We start from the raw sequence: 12,624 nt of genomic DNA, 5'->3' as shown, positions 1-12,624 counted from the left end.
ATTAACTAATTATAATAATAATAATATAATATTATATAATATATTAATGAATATATATTCAATATCGGATATGTTGAGCACGCATGATATTGACCTTTTATGAATGGGCCAACCCTCGACAAAAAGTGGAGGCCCCATATTCGGGCCGGACCGGGCTTAGGTATAAACATTGGGTCTCATTTCTACTGTATAGCCTGGCCCGACGTTTGATTAGCTCTAGTTCCAAGGAATTCAATATCCTCTACGAACACTAGATCAAGAAATAGACCTCTTTTTTCTACAGCAATCCAAGTGGGCAATATTTCTTCTTTTCTGATTTCATCAATTTACAAATTGCAAGGATGGCAAGCAGTGGCACTTCTAACCCCATTGGTCAAACAGATAACAGAGCTCCTCTTTTTTTTTTTTTTCTTTTTTTTTTCTTTTTTTTTTGCTAAGGCAGATGGATTATACCTGATGAGTACGGATGCATCCAATAAATTTAAAAATAAAATACCTCGGAATGCCCGGAGCAACTCCCTGTTACCACCCCATAGGGTATTATCGGAGTGACTAGCTACGTAAACAACCCTCTAATCCGCGGCCCCATTAGCTTTACGGAACAAATGCTTGGCCTAAAAGGTCCCTCCAAAATGATAGGGATGAGCACAAACCGGTAGGCTTTCGAAGTGTATCGTCACCTAACAATAGAGTGGATAACAGAATGAACGGAAGCACCTCTTCAAAATGACATGATCAAGCATATGCTGAATAAAACTGCTGTACTTCATGTAGTTTAGGTGAGAGCTAGTGGTGACAGGAAGTGCATGCTAAGCATGTCTGCTATGAGGTTACAATCATGGTTAGTCACCCTAGCTTGCCTCTAGACTTCACCTTACTTGGACGTGACACTCTCCTAGCGTATCTAAGCGTTTACCTACGCTGCAATAATATGAAATCGTTTCTGTTTCTTGCAAGAGAAATTTGTTTATAGATGTTCACTGTGAATGCGTCAAGAAGTCACAGTCATCGTGATAATGTCAAATAAACCGAGAGGTATACATATATTGTCATTGCTGGTGACAATGTGGAGACTTTTTAGGATCTTCATGGAGAGCTGAATCTGGGATACTAACTAATTGTGTAGTCGATGAGAGTACGTAGAAGGTTGGTGACTTCATGATTCTACTCATCAGCAGGAGTGTTCATGCAGAGAATTACTTCAACGAGTCTTCTGGGGACTTGCACTGGGAGCTAGCTTAGCTTGTGATCCAAAGTGTTCAGATCATGAAAGGGTTTTGTAGAGTAGAAGGGGAAAACTAGTAATCAGCAATGAAGGCTCTAGTTAGTGGAGGTGCAGTTCTTTAGTCTTCCGGGGATGAAGTTGGGATGGTGGTATAAGTTACAGAGCAGGAATAAATTGGTATGAAGTTCGAAGCAAAGTGGTTTGTGTTTGTATATTTTCATCTTCGCTGCAAACACTTGCACAGTGGTCATGGTCGAGATCCCTTCTACACATCCACTTAACTATAGATGAATACAATGTGTCCATAGAAAGGCACCATGAATTTCTTAACCTTCTATCTGCTGACTAATATTAAACCTTCGGACTGGGGCTGTATCTTTCCTTCCTTCGGGTGAATGGACTGTTGGATTGCCCGATGGTCACTTTGAGATCTATGCAGATGGATGAATGGTGTTCGGAGTGCTTCGAAACATATGCTGGGTGCAATCCCATTGTCAATCCACTACAACAAAAAATCTGTTTGCCGACCCTATATTGCCGACGCTAGATAAAAGCGTCGGCAATTTTTTCTTTTGCAACAGTAAATGCCGACGCTTTTGGAAAGCGTCGGTACAAAATCTTCCGCCGACGCTTTTGATAGTGATCACCGACGCTTATAAGCGTCGGCATAAGGGATAAATGCGACGACGCTTATAAGCGTCGTCGGACTTCATTTCTCCCACAACAAAACCCGATCGACCCTCTCCCTCCGCAGCCTTAAATCCCTACTATCCCTAGCTCGCTCACGCCGACCGACTCCCCCCTCCCTCCGCCGATCTCAGCCATTCCTCTTCTTCGAGCGACCCCAAATCGCGTTCCTCCGCCGCATCTCCTTCCCCTCCTCCCCCTCTCCGTTGGCCTCCTCTCTGTGGATATCTCCCGCCTCCTCCGCCGCAGAGCACTCACGCGGCGTTTGAAGTTTGGAGCCGGCAAGGACAGGGACAAGGCCAGGTTTGGGATCTTCTTCTCTTGCTTCGATCTTTAAATTCTAGATGTTCTGGATCTTTAAATCCGTGCTTGCCACCGCCATCCACACCGGCAGAGCCTGAGGGTAGCTATCCTCCTCCGCCGCCTAGGATGCCGAATTCTGAATACTACCCTCCATCATCAGGTTCATGGGTTTGCTCACATTGTTACTGGGATTTCTTCTATGCTAGTCTATATATATGTTGTGTTTTTCTTTCTATTAGTTCGTAACTTCTGTTTTTTTTTTAAATTTGAAGAACTATTGGTGCTTTTGGTTGATGTATAACTATAGAGTAAGGTGGTTTTCTTCTGCATATTTTCAAATTACTGCTCATAGATTACGTATTAGAAGCTAAATGATTGAGGAGGTGATCGTAGAGGGGAAAAAGATGCTGGAATGTTTGAGTGAAAATCTGACCTTGCCTACGGGACTCCTTCCCCAATTCATGGTGGAAATAAGCTTTATATTTTTTTTTGTTTTTAATTTTGATATGATTTTGCACGACAAAATAAGCTCCAGGTTCAGGTTCTATTCTGATACTGGTGTCCTTGTCGTATTTTCCAAAAGTATTATCCTATCATAAAGCTGATTATCGATTAGATGCAAAAAATATCAAATTTTAAATAAACTTTGATCGAAACCCATCAAAATAAATATAGTTTAGGCCTGATGCCCCTCCGCTATATTTGGTCATTAACTCCTTCAATTTTTTTTTTAGATTTATAAGTGGTATCTAAGTTTATAGTCATCATCTGACCAAAGATATTTATATACTACAAACAAGAGAAGTTCATGGTTCTGTTGGTTCTTCTGGTGGTCCTGATGTGGTGCTGACGGTCCTACTATAGTTCTCAAAAAGTAATTGATCCTTAGGTCTACCTAAACCATCTTTTTAGCTTTATAATTAGCATCTAATTTTGCAATTATGATCTGACACAGGACATTTGTACTAATGCACTATAAAATAATGTAAGAGAGAACTCCTTTCAGCTGTTATGAAAGTGAATTAGTACGTTATCAAATCAAAGCCATAATTATATCTCAAACAAAACCGTAGTTTATTTCCTACAAAAGTGGATGTCAGACAAGTAATTGCAGTTAAACATCGTGCTTCTGTAGCAGTGATGCGAGCAATTCCTTAACCCTTCATGCTTCGAGTCTAGACCCCATAAAACAGAGTCAACCACATTTAGTATTTATTTTCATAAGTACATAAGTACTAAAGGGTCTCAAAAAAATCTATTTTGAGAATACGACCATGGCAACCACATTTGGTCCAGACATCTACAGGCTGTAGAAATTTGAAAAATATATTAAAATGGTCTCACTTTGAAACACCAGTCAAAACACCATGCTATTAAACTGAGAGCAATATTTGACTTGCCTTGAACCATCTGACATCATCAGGATTGTGAAACATAAAACGCACAGTGGCCTTCTTCTTTGACACTCTTTGGGGGTAACTGCAACAACAAGGGTAACTCCATCTATTAGTAGTATTATAGAATTTAACCTTCATATTTAAATTTGTTCTTGAAATATAAATTAGCCTTTAGTGATTATAGATGATAAGGAACTTCATACTCTGCATGCAAAAAGAGAAGAGAGGAGGTTGGGAGCTTAATGCAGCTTGCAAATCTCATGGGTAACTTATTAGTAGTTGTTGAAACTTCATTCTTCTATACCTCAATGTCTAGTTGGAGAAAAGGTTTGTGCTTCATCCACTGTTTGCAATTAGATGCTTGAAATTTTCTGTCTGCTCTGGCCTAATCTGCTTATTCTTTTTTTATGGATTGTGATTTATGTGGTTTGCTATGAGCTGGTTCAATAGTGATTAGGTAGTGATTTAGTGTGTTATTTGGATTTTTTCCCTCTTCTGGTGGACTAGTGGATTATGCTTTAGTTACTCTTGTATTCCACTTCAGGTTGGTTCAGCTTCTCGGGGGGTGACCAAGAAATGGTGCCTAACTCTGCGAAAATGTCCACCGTGTTCAATTGCATAACATATATACTATCACAGCATTGTTATGTTTTTAAAACATTTTAACAGTCATGGAGTTTTGAATTTGGACTGGTTAGGCATGATCGATGTCTATTACTCATTGTAAGTCTTAAAAGTAGATGAATTAGAGAACATGGGGCTGTAGTAATACCAATATTGCATGCAATTGTCATTTTTGTTTTGTGATCCTGAGCATCGATGAACATTGGTCTTGTTCGGTTGCTGTTCTCTGTTAATTTATAGGTTTTGTATTTCCGGTTCTGTTTTTATTTGGCCCAGGTGTCTGATCTCTGTGTTTGACTGTAGTTATGATTTCTATGGTTATGGTTGTGATCATGATATAATTACATATTGAGATGAAATACAGCTGTTGTGTGGCAGATACTTCTATTCGTTTAATATCCACAGTGGTCTTCTCTTCTTGCTTTGCCTCTTGAAATCACTATAGCCAAATTTGATGTCATGAATTTTGAATCATGAATCAATTAAGCTGGGCATGCAGAAGACATTAGAGAATTTCAAGAACATTATCCTATTATCTTCGCCACAGGTATCGTTTCTTTCTCCATTAATAATAATGGCTTCTTCTTTCTCAGATAATTAGAAATAAATTATCTTTCTCAGAATTACTCATGGCCCCAAGCATTTTTACTTGCATTTTTATTACCTGGAAAATAATTAGAAATAATTAGTTACTCTTGCATTTTTAAATATTGATGCCAAATAAATTACTTGCAGAAATAAATTAGTTACTCTTGCATTTTTAAACAGATTTCAATTGCTTAAGTACTTGCTTAGGTAACAAAATGCACCGAGGAAAACGATTCAGAGATGTGGAGTTCCAGTAGTCTCAGGTGGGATCTTCTTCTACTCAGTCCATGCGATCCCAGCAGCCCCAGCAGCACGAGTCTGAGTCTCAGCATGAGTTCCAGTCTCAGCAACATCCAGGCCAGGAGGTTATGGATGACTTGCATATCCAAGGTAATTTGATTTAAAGTGCATATATTAAGTTCATTTACAATCTAATTATTTTAATTAATTTGCCTCCAATGTTTTAATTATTATTTTTTATAGATGAACAAGTGAGAGTGAGGTTGACACGGGGTTCCTCTCGAGCACGGGATGTGTGGCAGCTTCGTGAGGATGAGAAGATGGTCGTCGAATGCAACGAACTAGGGCAGCCCATCAAGAGGGCTGGAAGCCTTTTATCAAGTTTCTTAGGATCAGTTGCGCGTAGGGGTCAGTTGTGTCCGCTCAACTATCATAAGTGGAATGATATGCTTCCTTCTTATAAAGTTGAGCTTCTTAAATTTGTACAGGTAAAGAATTGAATTTAATATTGTTAATTTGATAGGTACTGTATGTTAATTTGCTTACTATTATAAATTTAATTTTTTGATTTTATATTATTATAACATTCTTTTGTTTTGGTGTAGAAAAAGTTTGTGCTCCCTCCAGAGAGCCATGATTGGGTGCTAAAATCCCTCAACCGCAAATGAAAAGAATATAAGTCGAAGTTGAAGGCCGACTGGAAGCGCGAGGGTATGACAGAGGAGGAGGTTGCTCGTGTTTGTCCTCCTGATGTATACCATCATCAGTGGAGGGAGCTTGTTCACTATTGGTTTTCCGAGAGAGGACAGGTTGTGTATTCTCTCTCAATACCTTATATAATATTTAATATATTTAATATATTACAATGTTTAATTTTTTCGTAGTAGACATATTCTGACATTGGTCGAGCCGCACGAGCATCTCAGACAATTCCTCACACTTCAGGCTCGAAGAGTTATGCGAGGCTCAGAGCTGAATTCGTAAGTTTTTTTGAAACTTTTTGAAACTCTTGTATCATATAGCATGTATCATGATATAGTTCTATAAGATGAAACTCTTCCAATATACTTTTTGTTGTAGATGGAAGACCATGGGAGGAAACCTGGTGAGGTGGAGTTCTATAAGATGACTCACACCCACCGAGATGGCAGCTTTGTTCGAGAGGAGTCGAGAGATATAGTTGTATGTATTTATTAATAATTTCTGCAATGATTTTTTATATATATTAATTTTTCAAAAATTAATTTGATTGTTTTTGAGAGATATAGGACAGAGCTACATCCCTTATTTCAGAGCGTATCGGAGAGTCATCTTCAATCGGCAACACCAGAGGTGTCGAAGCTCAGGTGTTTACCGAGTTGATGGGCTCGGAGCGTTATGGACGAGTGAGGGGTTATGGCGTTGGAGTTACCCCCACTCAGTTGTCTGCAGTGGATAGATATACTCAAGATGGTAGACAGAGTAGTAGCACTGCAGAAGTTAATGATCTGAAGGCAGAGATAAAAGAGTTGAAGCAGAGCCACCAAACAGAGATGCAATCTTTGAGGGCTCAGATTAATCAGATTACATCTTTGTTGCATCAGTTTGTCCCTCCTCAGGTAAATTACTACATCTACTTGAACATTTTGCATAAGTATCATATTTTTCTTAAAGAGTTTAATAATTTTCGTATTCTTAACTGCTTTAGTTTTTTTATTACAGGTTCCTGATAGTTCATCTGCACGTAGAGATGGTGATGCTAGCGACCCCTGAAGCATTTATTTTAGAGTTTATATGTATTTTTTTATGCTTTTTGAAGTACATTGTAAACGTAAATTGATAGTATGAATGTAATTTGACAATATGAATGTTTAGATAAATATGTTTGATTTTGTGTATATCTCGCTTAGTTGTGTGGCTTTGATTTTGTAAACAGGGTTTAGAAATTTAGTGCCTCCCTTTTCAGGAATGGCCTGAAGAAGATTATCCACCATATGCAAATGGTCCTGGCTATGTTGTGTCTTCTGATATTTCAAGCTTTATTGTATCAGAATTTGAGAAACAAAAATTGAGGGTACGCCTTTTTCTTTTTTTTTAATCTTCTTATGCTTTGAACATTCTGGAACAGTTAATTTCTTTAGACAGGCTTAGGACTGCTTGAAACCAAATCTTACGTGCGTGCATGATGTTTTTCATCTTTGAAATGATCTTTGTGATGGCTGTCTGAAATCAAAAGACAGTCTCCCATGTTTTTGTGGATTTCTTTACTATTTAATCTGTTAAACGTGCATTCTTGCCTAGGATGTGGGTTTCTGTACTCACTGGACAGATGTTTTTTTAAATAAAAAAAAAAGTTTTAAAACCTTTCTGGTTTCAATAATTGGTTCCCTTGACATGCCTTTGGAAAGGAACAAAAATAAAACGGAACTGTGTCTATGAAGAGCAAAAAATCTTCCTATAGCAATGCTTTGGTTTCTTTTGTCATTTGCATAAACTGACACCAAAACCTTCTGTCTCCCTATTTTTTGGCTAATAATGGTGCTTGTCCTATTATTCTCATGTGATTACATAAATGGCCTTTGCTTGTTTTCCATATATTGGGAGATGTGATAGGGTTCTATACTCTAATGTTATTTTAGATACCTTGGCTTTCTTGAACTGCAGGTGCTCTTTAAAATGTGGTTGTCGAGTACTATGCACTGTTCTTGTATCTGTTGTTTTTAAATATATTACATATCTGATCTGCATAGCCAGGCACTTGAATGCGTTTTGTAGTTCCAGTACTTTTGAAATCTGTATCCTTATTTTTGAGAACAGGTTTTTGCAGTTTCCATGAATAAATATTCTAGAGGCTTTTACTTTGGAAATGCAGAAGTGTTTTCAGAATTGATTTTGTGGAGGATTTGCCTGGTCGATGGTATAAGGAGGACCATTGAAGATGTAGGCTTTTGGAGTCAAGTTACTATGATCAAATTCTATTGATGTGCTGGAAGATAGGAACAGCGATAAGAACAGCTGATATATTGATAATCTTCCATTTAAAATGGAATTATGAAGGTTGAAGAGTATATAATGTTGCCGCTAGCTTTATGTTTGTTAAGGCAAATGAATCATTCTTTGGGAGGACATCAACATGACCAAGACTTTCATTGCTTTCCTTTTTTTTATTGGATGATACTAATGTTTCTGTGTTGCCTTCTGGAATTAGGACTTTGCAGCATCCGGATATTGAACAATGGTTTATGGCTACTGAAGTAGAAGAGCTAATAAACAACTAAAGGATATTTGGAATGTTTGATTGTGCTACAAATGAACTAAGCTCTTCATAAATTGCTCAAGCATGGCTCCGGCTTGTTCAACTAGTTGAATTCAAGCTGCAGTTAGGGCTGAATTTATAAATGAGCAGAGCTGGAGTTCTTTCCAGCTTAACAAGTTATTTCTGAGCACAGGAAAGCTATGAAAACCAGCTCATTCAAATTGTCATAAGCCAAGTCAAGCTGAGCCTGAACGAACTCCTGGTATGGCCAAGCTGAGCTACAGCATCCCAAGGCCAGCGGAGATGCTTGTACAGCTGTGCCCTGCGCCAAAGGCATCATAAATGCTCTCATCCCTTTTGGGGAACCCTGCAAGCCCTGAGGTCTGCCTGATAGTATGCATCCTTCCCCTCCTTCCAGTCAAAATCTTATGTGGGTAGGCCTGCAATTCAGTCAATTCAACCTCAAAACCATTCTCTAATCCACAAGATCAAAATCCAAATGCTTTGATATGGAAAAAAAGGCACGAGCAATTCTATTTTTGATTTTTTTTCTCCTGACCTGGTGACCAACATCCCAAATGATCGTCTTCAGGGGTATTGAACACATGATGGAGAGCCACAGTCAGCTCCACCACTCCCAAGCTGGCACTTAGATTTTGTAAACAGGGTTTAGAAATTTTAAAAATTATTTTTAAAAAAAAATTAATATTCTAACGACGCTTTAAAGCGTCGCTAAAATTTCGACCAGAAATCAATTAGCGACGCTTTAAAGCGTCGCTAAAAATGTCGACCAGAAATCAATTAGCGACGCTTTAAAGCGTCGCTAAGTTTGCAATTGCCGACGCTAAAAAGCGTCGGGAAAGCCTTCGACGCTTTTCAATGCGTCGGAAAACATTTTCTCCACTGTAGCATAGGCGACGCCTTCCCGACGCTTACGAGTTTTTAGCGACGCTTAAAAGCGTCGTTAAAGGCCAAAAAAAGCGTCGCTAATGACCATTATTCTTGTAGTGATCATCCTTTCACGCGAAAGATACAACCCGAACCCTAAACTTTCTGCAACTCATCAAAGCCGTAAAAATATTCTTATCAGCTTCTTATGGCACTAAGTTGGCAATTGTGGCACGAATGGAACTCAAGACTAGACAGCTACAAATCTTCCCAGCAGGCACATTGTCCTCACCAATTTAACAAGTTTCTAAACTCATTGAGAATAAGGATCTTTGGAACTTTAGAGCTTGGCCAAGATGCAAATTCCCGAGGTGTGATGGTGGTCTCATATTTCAGCATTTTGGAACCATCTCTCAATTGTGTGAAAGATTCGACTACTAACATAATCTATTCTAGATGTCTCCTAATTTCTCCATAAAATCTACACATCCAAATGCACATGTGCCTTTAGTCTTTAGAGCTCGAAGGAAAGTGCCATCAATCATCAAGTGCAATGACCAATTGATGATACAGTTGTCAATCCATTGTAAGTATATACACACACACACACACATTGAGATTCAGAGACACGAAAACATTTGGAAGCACACCGACAAAAGACCAAATACTCAGAAAAGTTATTCTACAATACATTATGTTCAAAAGAAAGCAACATGTCCTATAGAGAATGGATACATCAAAATATATCGAGTCATATACTTATGACAAGATACACAAACAACAAGATTGGAGAAACTAGAAATTATAATGGCTAAGACATACTCAAAACATAGAGATGGACTTGTTAGGCAAAAGAAGAAGAAGAATAAAAATCTGATTCTGAAACAGTGAAGATTACAGCAGAGAAAAGGTCATATTACCAGATATCAGTCTTATATGTAACACAGAGTTTCAAAGTTTTACATTGAAATTGTAAGGAGTAAGTTGTTAATCAAATCAGAGCAATAAAAGATGCATATTAAGCAACCACTAATGGTGGCTAGTATATTGCAGTAGCATGAAGAGAAAATGCTGAAGTAGCACCAAAATCTCACATATCGAGTTATAAAGCTTATGCATGATTTTCCTATTACTAAATCCAATGTCTGATTTTGTATTGTGTGCAGGAAAAAAATGTTGTAGTAATTTCTGATCGCTGATCTAACTCTTTTATTTCACCATAAAGCAATGCTCTGTCAAGAATGCGCTGCATGGTTTGATAATAGTGTAGGGCAAAAAATTTGGAAATCAGACCTCGTAGCATCATTGCTCAAAAGTTAAAGGTAAAACTATGACCTGATATAGAAAAAAAAATAGAAGAATAGGACCTACTTCTTTGTCTGGTTGCTATTTAACAATTAATCTTCATGCATGTAGCTAGGTATCTTAGTCTAGCCTTTTAAACAAAGTTAGCTCTATATCTACACTTTGTCTTTTTGCACACCATTTGACCTATTTTACATAAAGACTAGGGATTAAACATAAAGGAACCACTGAAATGAAAGATCGAGGATGAAATGCTATATCAATGAGGAACTAAGTATAAAATAGCTGACATTCAAAGGTGGCCTCAAATTTTTTTTATTTAAAAAACATTCTTTTGGAAAGAAATTGGGTAAGACTCAATCAAATTTCTTAAAATGAAAGGACACGATATAAAATAAACGATACAATAGAATAGAGAACAGGATAAAAATTGCATCAACTACCGCAATTGCTTTATTATCTTGCCCATTTGATAAAGAAGGAGGCATGCAACTTCGCAGGTTCATGCCATTTGACTTTCCAAGTTGATCAAACTATGTCGCCTAGAGTATTGTTGACCACTTATGCTATGTTTGACCAGGATATTCTAAACTAGTCCTCTCTTGTACCTCTTAAGAAAATTAAAATATACCATGTTTTGGCCACTAAAACAAAGCTTACCTACTCCATTGAATGTATTCTACTATTCTAAAATAAAAGCTTGACTTCTAGGAACTGCAGAGAGCTAAATCACCATAGGTATACAGCTCAGCCTTTGAATCAAGTCGTGCAAAGGAGACAGCAATACATAGATTTTAGATGAGTCCATGCCATTGACCGGACTCTTTCTCAACTCATAATTTCTTTTCATTCCTTGGCAGCCGCCATGGTATGGTTGGCTCTTGATGTGGTGAAACTTTTAGTTCAATCAGATTTATTACCGAGCTGGTGGACCAGTCCAACCACAAAACAATACTCATGGATCGCTTTCTTTCCATCATGTTCCTTTTTTATCTATTTTTATGCATGTTGGTTGGTGGCTGGATTGGTCTACTATTGAGCTGGTGGATCTGATTTAACCAATAATTTCTCCTTTATGAGCCCAGCTAACTGATGGGGCATGAAGTTGGCCACTAGCCGTTGGATAGATAATACTGTAGTAGATCCAACCAAATATTAATACAAGATGGTACTTGAAAATTGACCGCACATTATCTTTTTTTTTTTTGTCCAGTAGTCATATATAGTCAACTGAATGCGTAGATCAAATGGTTTGCCACATCCTAAGTAAGTCTAACCAAGGACACTAGTGCTACTAGTATGAGTTAGAGAGTTTGTTTAGATAATTATAATTATTTAAAATTCTAGGTGTCTCAACATTGACTCACCTAGAATTTTAAATAATTATAATATTGAATATCCTCTCTCTAATTCTTAAAAAAATATAAATAAAATGAACTATAAAGATCGACTCACCTAGGGTTTTATACATCCTTATTTTACACACATTTTTAACAGATGCATCTTTTACATATAAGTTTTTAAATAACTAAAATGCACAAACTGATACATGAGAACACCCATCCATAAAATAACAGAAAGATGAGGAAATTTTATGAAAATAATTGCGGTCGTATGTTTGCAATTTTTAACGTCTCATTTATTACCAATGACACTAGAGTCCAAACTGCATGAGAATTGCAATTCCCAAAAGCCATGAAAACAGTTGTGTCTGACACAGCTGAAAACAAAGGGCCCAAAAAGCATGTCACAACTGAACGAATTAGTGGAAATGGTCAACGGGAGAAGATCCAACAGCAAACTGCAAACACCCAGCCCTCAAAACTAACATACCGGTCACATACGTGTCTTTCGTTCAATCGTTACAAAGAAAGCTTGCTGTCCCATCTCTGGAATCGCATCCACACAGCGCCCTTTCTGTGAAAGTGCCAGTTAGAGCCCCGGCATACTCCGGCGGTCCCCAGCGCCGCCGCGGCCGCCGTCGCATTCACGGGCCTTGCCCACCGGTCCACCGGCCGCCCCTCCGCCCCCACGCCACGTCACCCCTCACGCTCCTCGCACGTGGCTCCCCCTGGGGACTAAACCAAGGACCCCTCATTAGAATATATTCACATTAATTAAGACTAAAACGG

At 38.1% G+C, this 12,624-nt stretch overlaps 1 protein-coding gene and 1 long non-coding RNA gene across 2 annotated transcripts; both read left to right on the top strand.

Moving 5' to 3' along the window:
- Nucleotides 1–4,725: 4,725 nt before the first annotated feature.
- LOC120107213 lies at nt 4,726–5,563 on the top strand. Its single transcript, XR_005509114.1, has 3 exons — nt 4,726–4,783; nt 5,032–5,214; nt 5,308–5,563. It is a non-coding gene; the product is annotated as an uncharacterized LOC120107213 (long non-coding RNA).
- A 151-nt stretch (nt 5,564–5,714) lies between these two features.
- Nucleotides 5,715–6,943, top strand: LOC120107212. Its single transcript, XM_039120383.1, has 5 exons — nt 5,715–5,873; nt 5,952–6,044; nt 6,145–6,246; nt 6,333–6,662; nt 6,766–6,943. The coding sequence occupies exons 1-5, from the start codon at nt 5,778–5,780 to the stop codon at nt 6,814–6,816; spliced, it is 672 nt and encodes a 223-aa protein (XP_038976311.1). The 5' UTR covers nt 5,715–5,777; the 3' UTR covers nt 6,817–6,943.
- Nucleotides 6,944–12,624: the final 5,681 nt, after the last annotated feature.

This window comes from Phoenix dactylifera, unplaced genomic scaffold, assembly GCF_009389715.1.
Source record: "Phoenix dactylifera cultivar Barhee BC4 unplaced genomic scaffold, palm_55x_up_171113_PBpolish2nd_filt_p 000797F, whole genome shotgun sequence".
In the NCBI taxonomy this organism is placed as follows: Eukaryota; Viridiplantae; Streptophyta; class Magnoliopsida; order Arecales; family Arecaceae; genus Phoenix; species Phoenix dactylifera.
This window is presented reverse-complemented; position numbering and strand designations above follow the sequence as displayed.